Here is a 23,943-nt window from a genome sequence, read left to right as displayed (position 1 = left end):
TGCAGCGTGGCATGGAGGCAATCGGCCTGTGGCATTGCTGAGGTGTTATGGATGCCCAGGATGCTTCACTAGCGCCCTTTAGCTCATTTGCATTATTGGGTCTGGTGTCTTTCAGCTTCTTCTTCACAATAACCCACAAATTCTCTATAGGGTTCAGGTCAGGGGATTTGGCACGCCAATTGCGGTCAGTAATCCCATGGTCAATACACCAGTTACTGGTGGTTTTGACACTTTGGGCAGGTGCCAGTTTATGTTGGAAAATGAAATCATCATCTCCATTGAGCTTTTCAACAGATACAGATAAAATAACCGTATTCCCATGGTCAAGCCACTCCTGAACTCAAGACAACGCAAGAAGCGTCTGACGGACAGTTGCAGAGTGGTCCAGAGTCCTGTTTTCAGACGAAAGCAAATTTTGTATTTCATTTGGAAGTCAAGACCCTATAGTCTGGAGGAAGGCTGGAGAGGAGCAAAATCCAAGTTGCTTGAAATCCAGTGTGTTCCCACAGTCGGCAATGGTTTGGGGAGCCATGTCAGCTGCTGGTTTTGGTCCACTGTGTTTTATCAAGTCCAGAGTCACTGCAGCTGTGTACATGCTTCCATCTGTTGTAAAGCTCTATGGAGATGATGATTTAATTTTCTGGCATGATCTGAAAATTAACATTTTCAAATGTTTGTGATTTTGTTTTGCTGTTATAAATCTTTTTTTTTTACTAGGTCTGAGGAAATATTCTAATTTTTTGAGATAGGATTTTTGTGTTTTCTTAAGCTGTATGCCATAATCAGCAATATTAGAATAAAAGGCTTGCAATATTTCAGTTCATGTGTAGTGCATCCAGAATGTATGACGTTTCCATGTTTTTAGTTTCATTACAGAAAATAAAGGACTTCATCACAATATTCAAATTTTCTGAGACAGTCCTGTATGTGTATATGTGTGTGTTTGTCTGTGTGCGATATAGAAAATGACTATTGTAATAATCGAATAGACGTTCTTACGCAATTGTTTTTAGCTGCGGGAATTACACTACAGGCTCTCCCCGCTCTTTCCTGTTTCTCCTTCTCACCGACAAGCAGGCGCACATTTACATACGTCACATACTGTTACGTTACACGTCACATACGTATACGCCCTCACCCAGCAGAGAGGTAGCGGCGTGGCTAACATTAGCTGTGATGCTAGCGGGTTGCGAGAGAAAGAAGGTGCGAATCTCGTAACAAATGAAGGAAGAATTAATTCCCAAGAAAAACAGCACGGGGTCCATCGCCTGGCGGTGGTTCGGCTTCAAGTGGGAATATGTCAAATAGACAATTTTAATTTTTCATGTGTGGGGCACAAAAGCGTTGCTACCAAAAGTAGCATTAATGCTAATATGTAGCATCATTTGAAAAGTCACCGGCTAATAACTTTTAATAAATACAGTTTTGGTAAATTTACTTAGTTGTGATTTCGTTCTCTGCATGAAAGTTTAAAATGAGCAGTATGAACAAGAATGTTTTAATATAGACACATAGAATCACCATACTGCTGTGATTTTATGTATCCAGTGTTCATTAAAGGCTAAGGCAAAATACCGAGAAATATATCGTATACAGCCAAAAAATATCGCGGTATTAAAAAAGGCAATATCGCCCAGCCCTTGTGTGTGTGTGTGTGTGTGTGTGTGTATATGTATATATATATATATATATGTATATATATATATATATATATCAGGGCTGGGCAACGATTAAAAATTTTAATCGAAGTTAATCGCACTATTTCTCTGATTAATCGCGATTAACTGCATTGTATACGCAAAGCCCAATAATGAATTCAAAAGTAGTGTGTAGTGCATCTTTATTGGAATATTCCCCCACATGAACAAAAGCGCCAAAACATTTGTTGTGCAAACACAATTTAAATCAGTCCTTGTTAAACAGTAATAGTTAAATAGCATATTTTATGAAAATCAACTCAAAAAATGTAAATACAAACATTTACGCCTATTACTACCACGGCCAGGGTATTTAAGTTATTCTGTTTGTGATGGAAAATAAATATAATCTACATACAAATCTCTGAGCCACAATCATAACATCTGAACAGGCAATTTCTGAGGTAACAGCAGAAACATTTTTTTTATCAGGGATCTTATGTTTAAAAAAACTATATTATAGGTAGTGGGCTGTTTTAGGGAATTTTTGATCAAATGATCCGTAGTAGCAATATTAATAATGTTGTGTTTATTCTGCGTAGTGCACTTAAAATAATTATGACCATATCTAGGAATTGATATGATGGGAATTTTCCGATTGTTTGCTTGGTGCTTTGATAAACTGAACGCATATACATGGTACTATTTGTGATGTTATGAGCCAGGGAAAAAAATAACTACCCTACCCAGCATGCAACAGGAGTGACGAGCATGCGCGGGAGCCCGGTATAGGTTGTGTCGCCATGACGGCATCTTGTATGTTGTGATATGCCCAGCCCTAATATATATATATATATATATATATATATATATATATATATATATATATATATTTCAACATGCCGCCACAGACGGAAACACCTCCTAGGTAACACATGAACCAATCACCACACCCTACGCCTGCCTGTACCCACCCACTCTGTGCCCTATATAAACCATTGTATGTGAATGCTTCCATTAAAATCTCCTGATGATTGAGGGAACCCCTCATGAAACAGTTCTGTAGAGATGAAGTAGTCTTGTGATTTTTCCCACACCTACACATATATATATATATATATATATGTATATATATATATATATGTATATATGTATATATACATATATATATATATATATAGATACATATATATATATATATACATATATATATATATATATATATATCCATACCACTTTCTTCTGCTTGTCCTGTTCAGGGTCGTGGGGGGTTGCTGGAGCCTATCTCAGCTGCATTCAAGCGGAAGGCGGCGTACACCCTGGACAAGTCGCCACCTCATCACAGGGCCAACACAGATAGACGGACAGCATTTACACTCACATTCACACACTCGGGCCAATTTAGTGTTGCCAATCAACCTATCCACAGGTGCATGTTTTTGACGGTGGAAAGGAATCCGGAGTACCCAGAGGGAACCTACGCAGTCACTGGGAGAATATGCAAACCCCACACAGAAAGATCCCGAGCCCGGGATTATTATGAGGTGGCGACTTGTCCAGGGTGTACCCTGCCTTCCGCCCGATTGTAGCTGAGATAGGCGCCAGCACCCCCCGCGACCCCGAAAGGGAATAAGCGGTAGAAATGGATGGATGGATGGATATATATATACATACACATATACAAATATATATATATATACATATATATATATATATACATATATACACACATATATATATATACATATATATATATATATATACACACATATATATATACATATATACACACATATATATACATATATACAGATATATATATACACACGTATATATATATATATATATATATATATATATATACATATATATATATATGTTTGTGTATATATATATATGTGTGTATATATATATCTGTATATATGTATATATATATGTATGTATATATGTATATATATATGTATATATATATATGTGTGTATATATGTATATATATATATATATATTTGTATATATATATATATATATTTGTATATGTGTATGTATATATATATATGTATATATATGTGTATATGTATATATATGTGTATGTGTGCGAAGAAATACTTCATCTCTACAGAACTATTTCATGAGGGGTTCCCTCAATCATCAGGAGATTTCCTGATCTGATGATTATTTATTTATTTATTTTTTCTTTCTTCCCACACATACATATATTGGGCTCTACCACGGTATTGAGCAATATTCTCTGGATAATCTAATTCTCTCTCTCTCTCTCTCTCTCTCTCTCTCTCTCTCTCTCTCTCTCTCTCTCTATATATATATATATATATGTATATACACATACATACATAAATACACACACACACCTGCTAGTGGCCTTGTGGTTAGAGTGTCCGCCCTGAGATCTGTAGGTTGCAAGTTCAAACCCCGGCCGAGTCATATTAATGACTATAAAAATGTGACCCATCAGACCAGTTCAGTTGACTTGTTTTGTCTCTACTTGTTTTGTCTCTATGGTATTCCAATCTTTTTTAAGTAAATACAAATTACAAACTGCTCGTTACTGCCTTGCAGTGGCTGCTGTATTACATTTTACTCACTGAATTCTGAGCAGATGGTGAATAGCATGTGTATTGTTGCATATTTTTCCAAGTTTTTTTAGAGTGTTACATCACAGATAGAGATCAGGACTTTTTTTTAAATGTTCACCTTTTTTTTTACACCTTTAGTCAGTCCAACAACTATTTGGCATATGGTGCACAACACAAGCAATTTGGAAACAAAATCAACTGATTTAAAGGAAAACATGCTGGTTCACACAGTTATAGTTCTATATGATGGTGTTATTTGTATTCTATTTTCCGGGAATAATGGGAATAATAGTTTGTCTATAAAGGGAACCAAATTGGTAATAGGCTTTAATAGCAACTTTGTGAACATTGGAATGAAAGTGGAATTCTTTTTACAGTCAATACAGATACGGAGCTAAAATTTAAACACTGATGTATCAAATAAAAAAAAACAAAGGTTATTAACAATGCAGTAAACCGTTAACAGTTACAGTGTTTCTGGACCTAACAAAAGAATTTCATACAAATAACCATAACATTGTTTACAATTATATTGCATTAAAGGGTTGGTCTTGAATTGTGAGCTACTTAACTAACAGGAGGTTGGTTACTTAACAAACATTCAAGAGGCTAGGCAAACACATTTCAGCGCTTTAAACATATTTTGCAGTGTACCAAAGAGATCATTACTGGGACTGAAATTGTTCAGTCTCTATACAAAGGACATTTGTAAATTTACAAATGATTTAAAGAACCAGACGCTAATACAAAATAACACAAACAAATTAAAGAGATGGCTTGACATAAACAGACTTCCCTTGAACATAAGAGAAACTAAAATAATGCAGTTCAGTAACAGTAGGAAAGAGAGTCAAACACAAATGAACAGCGTAGACATTGACAGGGTAAAATAAATCACATTTTAGTCATAAAAATACATGATAAAATGAATTGGAAATCTTCTATTCAAATACACAACTTAAGTTGGCAAGAAACACTTTAATAATGAATAAAGCAAAATATGTTCTGAACCGAAAATCACTCTATATTATTTATTGTGTAGAAATAATGGAAATATCTGCAAAAATATTACTCATTCACTATCCCTATTAAAAAGACGTCAGTTAGAATAATTCATAATGTTGGTTATAAGACACTTTCAAATCCTTTTAAAAAAAAAACAAATATTGAAATTCAATGATCTGCCTCTTTTGCAAACAGCTACAATTATGCACAAAGCTAACAATAACTTGTTACTCAACGATGTACAACATCCATCCATCTATTTTCTACCGCTTATTCCCTTTGGGGTCACGGGGGGCGCTAGTGCCTATCTCAGCTACAATCGGGTGTAAGGCGGGGTACACCCTGGACAAGTCACCATCTCATCGCAGGGCCTGCTGTACAACAATTATTCTTAAAAAAGAGGAGAAATATAACTTAAAATATTTGTATGCATGTACAACACATACAGGTTCTTCTGTACAGCAAAACCTTTCACATATCAGTATGTGGAGTTGAATTATGAAATAGATTTAGCAAATAACTCAATGTACTAATATGATCCAGTTTAAGAACATTTTCAAACTCAAGGGTGATTACAAAGTACAGTGAACTCCTGATTTACTAACTTAACTGGTTCTTGAACATGGTTTGTCAACCGAAAAGTTTGTATAGTAAAGCAGAGTTTCTTATAATAAACAGTAGCCTCAATTGAAGTCCCAATTTTAGTAAAGAAATACACACTTTGAAGACAGTATATCAAACAAACCTAACAAAGGGGTGTAGGATCAACAGTCTCTACAGTATTATCCAAGCAACACAACATCAGCGGCTAACTATGTTAGCAACGTTAACTATGTTCCTACAAAAAACATGTAAAATCCATTTTACCTTTTGTTGGCGAATATTTGTGGCATGCAGGCAACAAGAGAAGATGAATTATGATGAATGCAGAAAGGGATTGGAGGTGGGAGGAGCAGCAGTGTGTTACTGCTCCGAAAGAGTCTTCTTCCAGAGTTCCTGCTCCTCTCTTCCTACTGTGTTGGTCTCGATTGGACTAGACTGGACTTCACTTGGTCCTCGCTGCACCAGGAATCTGTCCAGTGTGCCTTGTTTTTGGCGTGGCTTTTAAATTTGTCAATAGTGACCCATGATGTCGTTGTTATACTTCTCGCATAAAAGTCATTTTTAAATCCACAGCGATTCCCTCCTTCTTTCCAGGCTGTGTTGTTGGCTTTTTTGGACCCATTTTGAGTAAGCAAAATGGTAAATGACGAGAAAAGAAAAACACGCTGCAGCACTGAAAAGCGTGTCAAGCGAGTAATGGACTGTGTGAACAAGATGTGGAGTAGGGGGCTCTGCCTCTCTAAAATAGCTTTTGTCATCTAAATGGGAGCGCACTAAGGCTTCCAGCGGAACACAAAATTAATGAAGCGTTGGTGAGCCGAGACATGGTTTGCACAGAGAGGCATATTCAGCGCAATGTAGAGGTTTGTAAACCGAAAAAGTCGCAAATAGAGGCGTTTGAAAATCGAAGTTCCACTTAACAAGGACAAAGAATCTTGATAAACCACATTATATCTATTCTATCATTTATCACATCCATCCATCCATCCATCCATTTTCTACCGTTTGTCCCTTTCAGGGTCACAGGGGGACTGGGGTTTATACACGCTGCACTCGGGCAGAAGGCAGGATACACCCTGGACATGTTGCCTCCTTATCGCAGGGCCAACAACTGTTCACATTCACACACTAAGGCCAATTTTGTGTTGCTAATCAGCCTATCCCCAGGTACATGTCTTTGGAGGTGGGGGGAAGGCGGATATTCAGAAATTAATGTGAATCACAATTATTGAGAACTTTTTTATTATATTTTTATTTGTGTTCCTGAAGTGAACAAATGTGTGAGCAATTGCTATGAAATGTAAAAGGCATAAAAATAATATTTAAAAACACTGTGCTACTTCTGATTCCTTTTCAGACACGCTGAACTGTGCAACTGTAAACACTGTGTATGATGTACCATATTGTAACTATGCATGTCTGAAATAATCCTACTTTCCAACCTTGAGACCTCTGAATTCGGGAGATGTGGGGAGGGGTCGGGGTTTGGTGGTAGCTGGGGTGTATACTGTAGCTTCCCGGAAGAGTTAGTGCTGCAAGGGGTTCTGGTTATTCGTTCTGTTGTTTATGTTGTGTCACGGATGCGGATGTTCTCCCGAAATGAGTTTGTCATTCTTGTTTGGTGTGGGTTCACAATGTGGCGCACATTTGTACCAGTGTTAGAGTTGTTTATACGGCCACCCTCAGTGTGACCTGTATGGTTGTTGATCAAGTATGCCTTGCATTCTCACATGTGTGTGTAAAAGCCACATATATTATGTGACTATGCCAGCACACAGTTTGTATGAAGGAAAAGCGGACGTGACGACAGGTTGTAAAGGACGTCAAAGGCAGTGCCTTTAAGGCACGCCCCCAATATTGTTGGGAAAGATTCGGGAGAATGGTTGCCCCGGGAGATTTTTGGGAGGGGCACTGAAATTCGGGAGTCTCCCAGGAAAATCGGGAGGGTTGGCAAGTATGGGAATAATACCATAATCAAATGTTTAAATCCCTTTTGCAACTCAAGTTGAAAGTATAGCAGTGGTCTGTTCAAGTTTCGATTTTAAGCATAGAAGGGAAATTTGAGGAAGTTGCTCGCTGTTTTAGTTTGATGAAATAATGCGGTTCAATTGCTAATTCCCCAACAAATTAGGTTGTTCACCTATGTACTGTATCTGCATGTACTAACGTCTTTCCATCCTCGCATTTTCTACCACTTTCCCCTCTCGCGGTGCTCGAGCCTATCCCAGCTGCCCGTACTAGAATCCTGTTAATATTGTTTAAAACTTGTATACTGCAGAAACTGGGCGAGGCTGGGCCGCAAGAAAAGATTTCTTAAAAAATGTAACATGCACTTTTTAATGAATTCACCTTCTATGAATGGCTTTCCCGCCCTAGCAACATACTTGCCAATCCTCACGATTTTTCCGGGAGACTCCTGAATATCAGTGCACCTCCCGACAATCTACCGGTGCAACCATTCTCCCGAATTTTTCCCAATTTTCACCCGGCCGACATTATTAAGGGCTGCCGTGACTGCACTGCCTTTAACGTCCTCTACAACAGTGGTTCTCAAACTTTTTTCAGTGATGTACCCCCAGTGAACAATTTTTTAATTCAAGTACCCTCTAATCCGAGCAAAGCATTTCTGGTTGAAAAAAAGAGATAAAGAAGTAAAATACAGCAGTATGTCATCAGTTTCGGATTTATTAAATTGTATAACAGTGCAAAATATTGCTCATTTGTAGTGGTCTTTCTTGAACTATTTAGAAAAAAAGATATAAAGATAACAAAAAAACTTGTTGAAAAATAAACAAGTGAATCAATTATAAATAAAGATTTCTACACATAGAAGTAATCATTAACTTAAGGTGCCCTCTTTGGGGATTGTAATAGAGATCCATCTGGATTCATCAACTTCATTCTAAACATTTCTTCACAAAAAAAGAAATCTTTAACATAAATATTAATGGAACATGTCCACAAAAAGTCTAGCTGTCAACACTGAATATTGCATTGTTGCATTTCTTTTCACAGTTTATGAACTTACATTCATACTTCATTGAAGTATTATTCAATAAACATATCTATAAAGGATTTATAAATTGCTGCTGTTTCTTAGAATGTTTTTAATAAATCTCACTTGTCCCTTGGCATACCTTCAAGTACCTACAGGGGTCCGCGCACCCCTCAAAAAAAGACTACTGCTCCACTACGTGTCATCGCGCATGTGCCGGTTCTGTAACATGTGTGAGACTTGTGCAGAACAACGTTAGTGGCAACAAGTGAACAAGTACAAGACGTACTTGTTCAACAGCCATATACGTCACACTAAGGGTGGCCATAAAAAAACTTTTAACACTGTTACAAATATGCGCCACACTGTGAACCCACACCAAACAAGAATGACAAACCCTTTTTGGGAGAATTTCCGCACCCTAACACAACTTAAACACAAGAGAACAAATACCCAGAACACCTTGCAGGGCTACAATATACAACACCTCAACTGACGCAAGTAGCGAGGGTGGGAGGTTGGTGGTTGCAGGGGTGTGTATATTGTAGCCCAGAAGAGTAAGGTCTGCATGGGGTTCAGAGTAATTGTTCTGGTGTGTTTATTTTGTGTTACGATGCGGAGGTTCTCCCGAAATGTGTTTGTCATTCTTGTTTGGTGTGGGTTCACAGTCTGGCACATATTTGTAACAATGTTAAAAGTTTTTTTACGGCAACCCTTAGTGTGACGTGTGTAGCTGTTGATCAAATATATCTTGCAATAACACACGTGCGTCTCACGTGGCCAGATGCAACATACAACTGGGCTTGCACGCTGTCAGTCCAGGATGTAGGAGACGCTAAAGGCAGTGCCATTATGGCACTACCTGAATATTGTTGATCTGGTATAAATCAAAAGATGCTTCAAGAGAACTGCTGCCCCGAAATTCAGGGGTCTCCCGGGAAAATTGGGGACGTTTGCAAATTTGACGCTGTCAAGCGCCGTTCATATTAAACTCGCGGGCCGCACCAACATTAAATTGTCATATCAAACGGCGGGGCGCATAATAATGTCTCGCGGGCTGCAATTGGCCCACGAGCCACATGTTTGAGACCCCTGTAGTAGACCATAGTATATCCCTGAGCTGAGTTTCAATTTTTTTTTTTCCGCAGCCAGACTTGAACCTTTCCCCCATTAGTGCTTTAGTTTATTTCTTTGTAGCATCTTAAATATATTAGTGTAAAAAACATTGCATTTATCTACTTAGTCCATGATGATGTCTTTCTTTCTTTATGCTCTTGCTTATGTTTTCAATTTTGCCTTAACTTACCAATGGCCAGTTATGTCGTGACTGAACTGATGCAAAGCGACCTGCACAAGATCATTGTCTCACCACAGCCTCTGAGCTCAGACCACGCCAAAGTCTTTCTCTATCAAATTCTACGAGGTAAGATACTTTTTTATGTATACCTAATCATTGTTATTAACATTTTGAAAGAACTGCTGCCTGAGACAGATATGTAAATATTTGCTAAAATTATTGTTGTGTTGATGTAAGGCTGCACAATACCGCAAAAAACGTGACTCATGATTTTGTTGCATCGAATTGATATTGTTATCCACTTCGGTGATTTTTTTATTTTTTTTTAAATCAACCGTGTGTTCACTCACTATGCATAAGGCCATGTTTTGGAGTAATCACACAATTATTATTAATATCACTTGTTTTTAATTGTGTACGTTGAAAATCAAATTAAACCCTTGAATTCTCCAAACATCACTCGATTTTGAAAATATAAAATGCCGTATCTAAACTGACTCGAACATGACCAGAGCCTTTCTAATAGTGGTTGTGGTTAATGTAATTCTTGCCGTTGGTTTGTGTAATAGTAAGTTAGCAACATAACTCAAAGGTATGGGCAGAGCATTCAGAAAGTGTCCCAAATAGGGCTGGACGATATGGCCTTTTTTTAATAACTCCATATTTTTAGGCCATGTCACGATACACGATATATATCTCGATATTTTGCCGTAGCATTGAATTAACACTTGATGCATATATTTTTATTTTTATTCTTATTGTAATATTTTTCCATTTTATTTCTTTATACTTGTAACCCTCATTATTTACTTTTTAAATTTGATCTCAATTTTTAATTACACTGCTGCTGGAATTTTAATTTTAAATATAATAAATTCTCCTGAAGGAATCAATAAAGTACTATCTATCTACAATCACATCAGTATGATGATTTTATGGCTCTAAATCAAAACATTTTTGTTCATACTGCATTAATATATGCTCATTTTAAACTTTCATGCAGAGAGGAAAATCACAACTTAGTCAATTGACCAAAAGTGTATTTGTTAAACTGTTATTAAGCAGTGGCACAAACATTCATGTCATTTCAAAACAGAAAGTGCAAGATTGTCAGACATTTTAGAAACAAGGGTGGGCAATTAATTTTTACCAGGGGCCGCGTGAGCAACTCGAGCACTGCTGTAGGGCCACACCGACAATATTTCAATTAAATTTTGCTTTAAAATTATTTTTGATATACCGTAAGATAAATGATAATAATAATAATAATAATAACAATAATTTCATTCAACCCTAACATAACTTTATACAAAAGCAGATTGCCTTTAATGGTTTTATTTTTAACACTGTCTTACACAACACTTCCTGATGTATAATACAATTCAAAAATGTCAATTTCTGTCACTTTATCCTGCGTCCTCTTTAAAAGTCTAACATTTTCCCCCGGGTGTCACGTACATCGCAGCTCTCATCCAAAGCCAGCGAAAAACAGTCAAAGTTGACCGTTCTGTTCTTCAGCTGAATCTCCAAGTTTCCAGCGATGGTCTCAACCCGCCTTACTTTTTCTGGTGATTTTGTGAGAAATGACGAAACTTGTCCTTGACGGCTGCATATCTGGTGGTGTGAAATTTGGCGAAAAGTCCGTCTTGGGTTTGCAGTTTTACCATCAACGCATCAGCCTCCCTTGCGCGCGCTTCATCAGACAGATTTTGCTATTTTTCCTCCTGCTTCGTCGTGTAGTGGCGATTCAAATTATATTCTTTAAACACAGCAACCTGTGTACCACAAATTAAGCACACGGCTATCTTTTATCTCTGTAAAGAAATACTTGGCAGTCCATATCTTGTTGAAAACACGGCATTTGTCATCAACTTTTCTTTTTTTAGCGTGAGCTGACATCTCGGTGGTAACCGGGCATCACTTGTCGCTGTGCACCTTCGCTTACAAGTTACACACGGACATACGCCCATAAATAACACTTTTCAAAATAAAAGCAGCACAGTTGTATTGCATGCACGACATAGATGTTTTTTAAAATTTATTTTGTAATTTGTGATTGCCGGTGTTCACATTCACTCACAATCGAGCACGAGCATACGTCGACACGGAAGTAATACAAATAATGCTTTTCAAAAATGTCAATTTCTGTCACTTTCAAAACAAAAGCAGCACCATTGTATTGCGCGCTCGACATAGATGTTTTTTAAATTTATTTTGTAAATTATGATTGGCCTCACGCGGGCGGGACAGAGACGCACGCACAAAGGGCCGGATATGGCCCGCGGGCCGCAGAAGGCCCAGGTCTGTTTTGAAACAAGCTATTAGTATACTTTCGTGCATGATGTCAATAATATGACATATCAAAACAACAGTAAATTAAAGTGCACTTTTTGTACAGAATGCCACTACAATTGTTTAAAACAAATAAAGTGCACTTTTGTGCATGATGTCACACAAGATATATCAATAACTCTCAAATAAAAATGAGCTGCATAATAGGAAATCAATTAGTATATGTCCTTTGCTATGTGGTCGGTTCCTGTGGAGGTTATCACCTTCTGTTGTTGACTATTTTTTTCATACTGGGTTCATCTGTAAATGGTTGCCTCTGCATTTTGTTGGTGTGGCACCGAACAGAGATGTTGAAATGTGGAGCAAGCACTCTTATATAACTTAGATTTATATCGCGCTTTTCTAGACACTCAAAGCGCTCACAGATAAGTGGGATTCAACATTCATTCAGACCTGGTGGTGGTAAGCTACATCAGTAGCCACAGCTGCCCTGGGGTAGACTGACGGAAGCGTGGGTGCCAGTTTGCGCCTACGGCCCCTCCGACCACCACCTATCATTCATTCATCATTCATTCACCAGTGTGAGCGGTGTCCTGCCCAAGGACACAACGGCAGCGATTTTTTTGGATGTCAATAAGTGGGAAGCGAACCTGCAACCCCCAGGTTTCTGGCCGGCTGCTCTACCGACTACGCCATGCCGCCCCCTCTTCATTCTCTAGCGGGTGACTTTTCAGAAGATGCTACATATTAGTAGTAATGCTACTTTTTGTAGCAACGCTTTTGCCCCACACTTGACAAATTACGGTTGTCTTTTTTACATATTCCGCTTGAAGCCAAATCACCGCCAGATGATGGACCCCGTGCTGTTTTTCTTGGGAATTAATTCTTCCTTCATTTGTAACCAGATTCCCACCTTCTTTCTCTCGTATTACCACTTGCAACACAGCTAACGATACCCATGCCGCTATGTCTCTGTGAGAAGGAGAGACAATAAAAAGTGGGAACAGCCTGTAGTGTAATGCCCACAGCTAAAAGCAACTGCATGAGAACGTATACTCGAATATCACGGTATAGTCATTTTCTATATCGCACAGAGACAAACCTGTTATATATCGATATATTGCCCAGCCCTATCCAAAATATGATAAGGAACATCTAATGTAATTAGATTTCGGGCCTGAGCCTACAGCATTGTATGTTTTGCGTTATAGTAAAAGCCTTTTTTGTGTGTGTGTTCTAGTTGCGCAACAATGAAGTGGAGTGTTCACTCCACTTCTGCCATTCCGTTACACGTTGCTCAAAAAATGATTGGTGTGTTTTGATTCACCTTTAAGGAAATGTCAGGGGCCTCGTGTATTTAGAGTTGCATGGAATTCCTGCTAAAAAAGGCATAAGTTCCTATCCAGAAAACCTTGTACGCAAAAAAACTATTCAAATGTATTAAAGTGCATGCACAAACAAATCCAAGCAATCAACGTGGAATTTATAACCCAGATGCCTGTGCACGCCCGCTTATAAATACGCAAAACATATTAAAGTTAGCCATGTGCTTGAATGCCCGTCACAATTAAGTATGACTCAGTTGGAGGTGCTTCTTTCTCCTGTATCAAGTGATCGAAAAAGAGTCCAGTCTGAGAATACGGTTTGCTGTGTGCTCCGAAAACAGTACACAGGCTCAAATAAAAAATACATTGTTGGGCATCAGAAAGAAGGTGAAGAAGAAGATGGATGTGCATAGCCAAAACAGAACAGAGATTAAGTAATTCTACGCCCGGTTTGAAAAGATACTCATTGCAATGATTCGTAAAACTTTAGAAGAGGTGGGTGACTCTGATCACCCCCAATCTGAATATAATTTGTGTAATTGACCACAAAATGTGTAAGGATTGTGAATTATAGGCACATTTAGAATAAAAAGTGAATATCCTCTAAGTATCCACACCCTGTAGAAATGTGCTTATTTGAAGCATTATGTTGGCATGAGGCGCCGCAGATTTCCACGGCAACGGCAATCTTGATACATCTACACTTTGCTGTAAAAAAGGTTTTATGACAGGTTTTTGTGCGTGAGGGCCAAAGTAATTCAATCTTGAGGGTGATCAGGAGCAGGATTGTGGACTTTTTTACTATTGCTACATAATGACCGGCAAAGGTCTGTGCTCATTATTATAAGACTCCTCATTATCATGTTCAGTTTTAAAAAAACTTCCAGTGGAGTTACTTACCGCATGAGAGGTTAGGAAGGACAGTTGACAAGGGACTTAATTGATAGAAATTCCAATAAAGACTATCCATAATGAGCCTGACAGGTGGTATTGGTCGTCAGCGGGAAGAACCAGGGCAGGCCCACTGGGGGAACAAGGAAAGAGCGAAAAGAAAGTGTCACAAAAGTGCAGCGTGAGTCCTTGTGTAGAATTGGGGGGGGGGATAAATAAATAATAACAATTAGAAATTAGAATGCATGTTAGTGTAAATCCATACATTTTTTGTGCAGCCCTTTGACCCTTTGATAGTACTTTAGACTACTGCAAATCATTCAGTCAATATAATCAGAAAATATGTAAAAACATTTCCTTTTTGTCATTCCCCACAACTACCATGACCAGGACTTAAATACCTTCATTCTGCTGGCATCCTTCATAGAGATATTAAACCAGGCAACCTCTTGGTCAACAGCAACTGTGTACTAAAGGTGCGTAGACATAGACTTTTACACTCATGTACAGTTGTGGTCTAAACTTGTAAATAACATAATGTCATGGCTGTCTTGAGTTTCCAATAATTTCTACAACTCTTATTTTTTTGTGATAGAGTGATTGGAGGACATATTTGTTGGTCACAAAAAACATTCATGAAGTTTGGTTCTTTTTGAATTTATTATGGGTCTACTGAAAACGTGACCAAATGTGCTGTTAATATTTGGTTACATGTTCCTTGGCACGTTTCACCGCAATACAGCGCTTTTAGTACCCATCCACAAGCTTCTGGCAAGCTTCTGGTTTAATTTTCGACCACTCCTCTTGACAAAATTGGTGCGGTTCAGCTAAATTTGTTGGTTTTCTGACATGGACTTGTTTCTTCAGCAATGTCCATACGTTTAAGTCAGGACTTTGGGAAGGCCATTCTAAAACTTTATATGTAGCCTGATTTAGCCATTCCTTTTCCACTTTTGACGTGTGCCATGACATGTGTTCTTTACAAGTGTATGTAAACTTTTCACCACGACTGTATATAAAACTAAACAGGAAGTGACATTTGAATTATTATATTTCAGATCTGTGATTTTGGCCTGGCCAGGGTAGAGGAAACCGATGAGTCGCGGCACATGACTCAGGAAGTGGTGACTCAATACTATAGAGCCCCCGAGATCCTAATGGGTAGCCGCCACTATGCCAACTCCATTGATATCTGGTCTGTGGGCTGTATCTTCGCTGAGCTGCTAGGGCGACGAATTCTCTTCCAAGCCCAAAGTCCTATCCAGCAGGTAAAAAAATTGTTAGAAACTTAATTTTTTACTTTCATAAGATAAAAATTTAGTTACCTGAACCAATAGTATGTAGGAATTTTGGATTTCAACAACCAGATTATAACAACATTACACTTTTTTCAAAGTCAGCAAAAAGTGCAGCAATTTTGTATATATAAGGCTTACTACCTGGGATGTAAAAAAATAACCAAAATCAGTTTTAATTGAAAAGGTGTGAGGGCACTGGTACACAGCTCACACAAATGTAAAATAGACGATGACACACACTGTAAAATAGACAATAGAGATGCACTCCTCTAAGGCTAATCGAAGGTTTTATTTTATTATAAGAGATACTTAAGTGGGCAGCACGGTGGTAGAGTAACGGGTTAGTACGTCTGCTTCCCAATACGAAGGTCCTGAGTAGTCCTGGGTTCAATCCCGGGCTCGGGATCTTTCTGTGTGGAGTTTGCATGTCCTCCCCGTGACTGCGTGGGTTCCCTCCGGGTACTTCGGCTTCCTCCCACTTCCAAAGACATGCACCTGGGGATAGGTTGATTGGCAACACTAAATTGGCCCTAGTGTGTGAATGTGAGTGTAAATGTTGTCTGTCTATCTGTGTTGGCCCTGCGATAAGTTGGCGACTTGTCCAGGGTGTACGCCGCCTTCCGCCCGATTGTAGCTGAGATAGGCACCAGCGCGCCCCGCGACCCCAAAAGGAATAAGCGGTAGAAAATGGATGAATGGATGGAGATACTTAAGCTCTACTGTGCACTGTGTTTTGCAAGTAATCAGATACTGCATTTATTCTACAGTAGTGCTGTCTGCATTGGTATTTATTAGGGCTGTCAAACGATTAAAATATTTAATCGCCAGTAATCGTATTGTTAATAGCTAACTCAGAAATAATCGCGATTAATCGCAGATAGGTATAATTTTTCATTATTAATAAGTGTATTTTAGTCAGATAATTTTCAGGGGGGGTGGCAGCTTCATATTGCTGCATGAAAATGTTTTAACCTTCTATTAATTAATAAAATATAATAATTGAGCCTGCTAATCATTCTGTAATTGAGGACTCGACCAGAACATGTTATATTCCTCAACTGATGTAGCATTTCTTAAGATGCAAATATCAGAAAATAACATTTCAAAAAACATATCTGAAAAAGCATGATCATAATGTAAGACATTTTTATTTTGTTAATGTCAGGGTTTCCCCTAAACTGCCAAAATACCTGTTGCGGTAGGGGCGTGGTCAATATGACAGCATCGCATTATATGCGGTGATGTATATCCATCTATCCATCCATTTTCTACCGCTTGTCCCTTTCGGGGTCATGGGTGGTAGCTGGAGCCTATTTCAGCTGCATTTGGGCGAAAGGCGGGGTACATCCTGGACAAATCGCCACCTCATAGAAGGGCCAACACAGATAGACAGACAACATTCACACTCACATTCACACACTAGGGCCAATTTAGTAATGCCAATCAACCTATCCCCAGGTGCATGTCTTTGTATATATTCTTTAAAAAGGGACCTTATTATAAATTTAAAACAAATATGTTAAGTATAGTATTAACATATATATTTTCTTACATAATGTTGTTATGTTCTATTTTTGAATTGTTGCTTCTTATTGTACAATGTACTAAGTTTGGAATATACATATGTTGCACCTTTCCTGCTTCCGGCAACTAGACCAGAGTCAAGGAGCGCAGGGGAGACACTTCTCCAGGGCCGATGGATTCTCGGGGCAACACCCTTCACTTTACCCGGGGGTCTTCACAATTCTGGACTCCAGGGCAAAATGACGAGTCCAGCGATTTGTTGCAAATAGTGGCTTTTTATTTACGTCTTGCACACAGTCAAATCCCACACACAACACTTGCCACTCCCCCGCCCTCAGCGACCGCTCCCTCTCTTCTCTCGCCCACACACTCACTGACGTCACTCACCTGCTGTCACACATTAAAGGGCCATACACACATACACTACTCTTATAACACTACCCCCACTCTGGATGACAATTAAAACATAATTTCACTCCAGCACAGTAATAAACATTAACATTTCCATACCTAAATACAGTTCCATATACATTCAATACAATTGAAATGATGCAGCATGACTAGTTGGAGGCAACTTAAAGGGGGTTCAATAATGTATCTTGTAGTTAGTCAAAATACTCACGTCCCATGGCATACATCCCAACTTTAACCGTGTTGTGTGGGGGAGCAGTTGTGGATTGAGTTTCCTATAGTGGTGGTTGGGTTACAGTATGGGCCAAAATATTGGGCATTTTGAATGCACAGAGATACTTTGATTACATCCTGAGGCCTATTGTTATGCCAATGATCCATAACCATCACCTCATGTTGCGGCATGATAATGTACAGCCCAATGTTGCAGGGAGCTGTACAAAATTGTATAATTGATCATTGATGCCAATTTCCAGCAAATTCACACAGCCATTGTTATATCAAACAAATTAATGCACAGATAAAACAAGTGCAAATAAATGTGCTTCAGGCTGTTTTTAAAAGAAAAAAAAGTGCTAACACAAATTCAGACAGATTGAGATGAATGGGTATTTTGTGCACATTGTGTTACATTTATATTTGTGTTTAGTGTAAATGTTTCTTTTCGAACGTAGTGTCATTTTAAAGATGATTAAAAACGCTTATACAACAGTGTCTACAAAAAAAAATCACTGAATGTGTTTTATGTTTATTTATATTAGTTTAATATTTTGAATACATGCAGATTATACTGTATATCTAGGATATAATTGTTGTATTTTTTTCCATCTCTAGCTGGATTTGATCACTGATCTGTTGGGAACTCCCTCTATGGAGGCAATGAGGACAGCATGTGAAGGTGCTCGTGCGCACATTCTCAGAGGACCAAGCAAACAGGTAAATACTGCAGTCATTTTGTATTTAATTTCGAGTGTCACGTAACTATTATTTTACTAACGACCTGATTTGATCAGGGGGACATGGCAGGTACTTGTCTCTACTCATTACAACACAGTGTGTTACTAATGGTTTCCTTTAGTTTCATTTTTGCATTGTCTCTCTTGGTTACAATAAATCTATTGTACCATTAACTTCTGGCGCCACATCAATGGGGCTTGCGGACACACAAAAATGGTTAGTACGGGGTTTCCCACACAAAATATGAGATCTATAACAGCACAACCTAACATGAGAATGTGCAAACCAGTTTGCAAACTATGTATGTGCCATACACATTTTTTGCAGACATGCTGGAAAAAAGGCAACACACATGTTAAGTAGTGAATTAAAGTCATATGAAATAGATTTTGATCCTATGTGCATTGAAAGTAAATGAAGCTCTATCAATATAAAAGTTACATTATTTACATATTCTTTATTTGGTTTTGGCCCTGGGTGTAATAGAGATTATTGAACAAATGCACAAAATGAGTTCCCAATAATAACAATAATTCGACAGCATATTGTGTGTGTGTGTATATATATATATATATATATATATATATATATATATATATATATATATATATATATATATATATATATATATATATATATATATTGTCAGCATAACATTACAGCAATTAATCTGTGGCGTAACTTCATCGTCGTAGTTATGTTTTGACTGTTAAGTACAAGTAGAGTGGAAAAACAATTTGCCTCTATATTAATAGTGTTATCATATATATTTGATTTAAGACACCAAAAGACTTCCAAATTTTGCAAAAAAAATTGATATGATCAAAATAGCATTAATCTCACTGAGATTCCTTCAGCCATTTTTAGAATTATTGAGGAACCCAGTCACGTAATAATAATAATAATAATAATAATTGATTAGATTTATATTGCGCTTTTCTATTGTTAGATACTCAAAGCGCTCACAGAGAAGTGGGAACCCATCATTCATTCACACCTGGTAGTGGTAAGCTACATCTGTAGCCACAGCTGCCCTGGGGTAGACTGAAAGAAGCGTGGCTGCCAGTTTGCGCCTACGGCCCCTCCGACCACCACCTATCATTCATTCACCAGTGTGAGCGGCACCGGGGGCAAGGGTGAAGTGTACTGCCCATGGACACAATGTAATCCGTGACGTAGCATTAGGAACCACAGATCCCTTCCCCATCACAACAATGCTAATCCAGCAGACTTCATAAGAGCCAACCACTATTACTTTGAGAAAAAATTATGATCCAGAACCTTATATTATTGAGCCCGAACACAGAGGATGAGCAATACGTTTTAGAAGCTGAATGCTAAATGGATGCAGCTTTATTTTGACACTGTAGCACCAGCAGCATTGCCAGGTGCTAAACATAGAAACTATCTATAATAAACTATAATAAAACAAAACATTTACTGTAATATTTTCACTCTTGCTTGGATATATAAATAAAAGATAAATGGGTTTTACTTGTATATCGCTTTTCTACCTTCAAGGTACTCAAAGCGCTTTGACACTACTTCCACATTTACCCATTCACACACACATTCACACACTGATGGAGGGAGATGCCATGCAAGGCGCTAACCACCACCCATCAGGAGCAAGGGTGAAGTGTCTTGCTCAGGACACAACGGACGTGACGAGGTTGGTAGTAGGTGGGGATTGAACCAGGGACCCTCGGGTTACGCACGGCCACTCTTCCACTGCGCCACGCTGTCCATATATATATATGTATGTATATATATATATATATATATATATATATATATGTATGTATATGTATGTGTATATATATATATATATATATGTATGTATATGTATGTGTATATATATATATATATATATATATATATATATATATATACATACATATACACACACACACACACAGAGTATATTAAGTTATATTTAACCGAATGTTTTCTTTGTAAGAAATGTCTGGTCACATGAGAAATCCTAAAAGTTAATGTCGTTTATTACATGTAAATATATGTAATAAGTAAAATGTATATGACGCCTAGGGAAGGCTGATGTCATGATGTTTGCTTTGTTTGCAGCCATCCCTTCCTGTTCTTTACACACTGTCCAGTCAAGCGACTCATGAAGCTGTCCATCTTCTTTGCAGGATGCTTGTGTTTGATCCAGTAAGTGATGGTATCTGACTAGGTTTTACATAGTTTGAACTGTCTCTAAACCTTTTCAAATCAAGTGGATGAAGGAAAACATTTGGAAACGCTCAAATAACAATATTAGGGTTCTTAAGAAACCAAAACAATAGTTGTTGTTTCTCCTGCCAAGAAAAGTATATTGCGTATTTATTGTTATTTAAAAAAAAACAAAAAAAAACAAAAAACTTTTAGGGTTTGGAATCGAAAACCGGTTCTTGTTCAGAACCGGTTCCAAGAGTATCAATTCCTTAGAATTGCTGGCCATTTCATCTTGCGGTTCTCTTAACGGTTCTTCTGGGTGGGGATGACGTCAGCAACATGGCGTGTTGCCGGGCAAAAAAAAGCGCGCAGAGGTTAACAGACATTTTACTAAAAAGACCACAACAGCGCTACTTTTCGAAATTCCAAGGATGCTATTTCATCAAGAGGAGGACATACGAGCAATATGCTGAAACTTTTGAACATACAACATCCAATGAATTTAGCGTTTTTGAACCGTGCCGATCTCATACCTGGCAGCAGCAGTCGTCTGATGTATATACAACATGTATAAATACCGCCTATAATGTTAGCGCTATTACCTGTTAAATTTAAATTAATACCTTCTCATTTCAATGAGGATGAGGAGACATATTCTGGTTTAGAGGTGTGCTGTACTGGCTCCAGTTCATGTCTGCTCCGACTACCAACCGGCCAGAAACGACACAGAGCAGTGACTAATTTTATGGTTTTCAATTTGTTTTTTAAAAACACCACATTTTCTTGGATTTTAATTTTTAGGTTTTCATAAGCTGTAAGCAATACATCAACATTATATCAAAAGAAGGTTCGAAATGTCTAATGTTGCATGCCATAAGACCATGTCATATTAGTTTCACCTTGTAAATCTAAACAAACCTTTGCGCTATAATATTGCATGGTATATTTTCTGTCGATGATAGAGATTCTTAACAGTTTTAAAAATGTTACAGAATGTTACATTCTTGTATAATTTCCACGTTTTATTTTGTTAAACTCTACAGAATTTTTTTATTTTAATCTAATTTCAAAAAATGTTTTCTATGCTATGTGCCTCTTAAGACCTCACTGTTGGCTTTGTAAGGTCATGTAGCTGTAAACTAAACAATATTGATGCTAATCCATCATCATATTGTTATTTTTTTTTTCCAATTTAGAATTGATGAGAGAACTGATAAAGAACCTAATTGTTAAGCAGAATCGAAAGTGGAATCGGAATCGGAAAAAACTTATCAATTCCCATTCCTAAAAACTTGTTTGTGCAAATACTTTTTGGGACATTCAACCACACCCGCTCACTTACTGATTATTTTTCTAACTTTGTTCGGTGTTTCAATATGGGATATCGCCGTGGGCGTGCATCACTTTGGATGCTCTAATGACACAACGTCACAACGTCTGTCAAGGATGAGAGGACTGCCTCACAGCCTCCATCTTCCAGAGGTCATATAATTACACAGCTCAGTCTGTTTGTGCTGTAAATGCACGAGCACTGCTGTTTGCGTATCAAGCAGAAATCTTAGAGGAGTTGGGGAAGCAGATGGACTCAGGATCTCCAAACCCTGTCCTGTGGGACAAGGTCTGTGTGGTGAATGACTTCATCTTGTGTTCCTTTCGTGGTGCAGCGCAATGCTGTGGCCGTGTGATGGGACTCTCAGTTTCAGGTGAGAGGGCCTTGTGGCTGAACCTCTCAGACCCGAGCGATTCACATAGGATGGAGGTCATGGACACAAACTTGGACCTCTCTAAAAGTCTCTTTGGCCCCTCCTTAGCAAAAATGAAAGAGGCCAACACCGCCCAAATCAAAAGGGAGAAGCTTTGACCTTTACTTGCCACGGAAACTGGCGCCTTTTTTACCTCAAGGTCAGAGGACTGGCTTTGCTGCAGCAGCAGTCCGAAGACAACGGGGGCATGCAATGGGGACAGCAGGTTAACCAGCAGCCTCAAACTGGAAATTGCTGTAAATACTGCCAGTACTGCCATGCAATACTGTACATGCATATGTGAAATGCAGTACAGCCGTGGGCCTTGTCAACAATTACTTTCGGCTACAGAATGCAATTTGCTATGAAACCATCCGCTTTCAACAAAGTGTTAACTTCAGAAGTGGGTCAGCACGTGTTAGAAGAAGAAACGTAATCTCTATTGAGCATACAGGCAATCAGAGCCGTTCTGCAAGATGAGGTGCATCAGGGCTTCGACTCCCGTAACTTCTTTGTTTTATAGAAAGGAGGAGCATCCCTTTGGATCATTTTGGATCTTTGGGAGTTAAACAACACACACCTACAAAGGTACAATTTCAGAATGTTGACACAAAAAGTACTATGGTGAGCTTGGTTCACAACAAATGACCTGTCAGACGAATACTTCGACATTGCAATCTATCCCATGCACAGGAAGTTTCTGAGATTTGTCCACCAAGGCACAGCTTACAAGTATCAAACTTTTCCATTCGAGCTGTAGTTGCCATCGAGGCTGTTCAGCAAGGTAATGGAAGCGGTGCCATTGCACAGCAGGGGAATCAGAATATTCTCATACATAGACGATTACCACATACGCTAGCCCTCGCGGACAAATGCAAAATATCCTCTGTTCTTTTCCGTCGGACGCAGATGCATTAATGGGAATGGACGCTCTAGAACATCCTTGGCCAGATGTGTTGCTCTATGCGTCCCCCTGCCCCCGCTTAATATACCCCACATTGGCCAGAATAAGGGAGCGGGCCTGTCACTGATTTTGGTCGCACCCAGATGGCCATCCAAACTGTGGCTCGTCAAGATTGTGCAACTTTTGGATGGGGAGCCCTGGCCTCTTGCTGCTCGCAGAGATCTGCTATCTCTGGCGGGAGGGAAGATCTACCACCCTCATCCGGATTGGTTAGCTCTTTGGGCTTGCCCCTA

The 23,943-nt window shown here is 38.5% G+C and overlaps 1 protein-coding gene across 1 annotated transcript in view; it reads left to right on the top strand.

Moving 5' to 3' along the window:
- Positions 1-23,943, top strand: part of nlk2 (nemo-like kinase, type 2) — a 69,718-nt gene that overhangs the window by 29,949 nt on the left and 15,826 nt on the right. Inside the window, exons 4-8 of the mRNA XM_061918761.1 lie at positions 10,151-10,257; positions 15,030-15,115; positions 15,698-15,907; positions 18,707-18,808; positions 20,915-21,001. Of these exons, the coding sequence (XP_061774745.1) occupies positions 10,151-10,257; positions 15,030-15,115; positions 15,698-15,907; positions 18,707-18,808; positions 20,915-21,001 (592 nt within the window). The remainder of the gene's footprint in view (positions 1-10,150; positions 10,258-15,029; positions 15,116-15,697; positions 15,908-18,706; positions 18,809-20,914; positions 21,002-23,943) is intronic.

Source organism: Nerophis ophidion, linkage group LG13 (assembly GCF_033978795.1).
Source record: "Nerophis ophidion isolate RoL-2023_Sa linkage group LG13, RoL_Noph_v1.0, whole genome shotgun sequence".
Classification (NCBI taxonomy): Eukaryota; Metazoa; Chordata; class Actinopteri; order Syngnathiformes; family Syngnathidae; genus Nerophis; species Nerophis ophidion.
The sequence above is the reverse complement of the archived record's forward strand: the minus strand, read 5'-3'. Positions and strand labels throughout refer to the sequence as shown.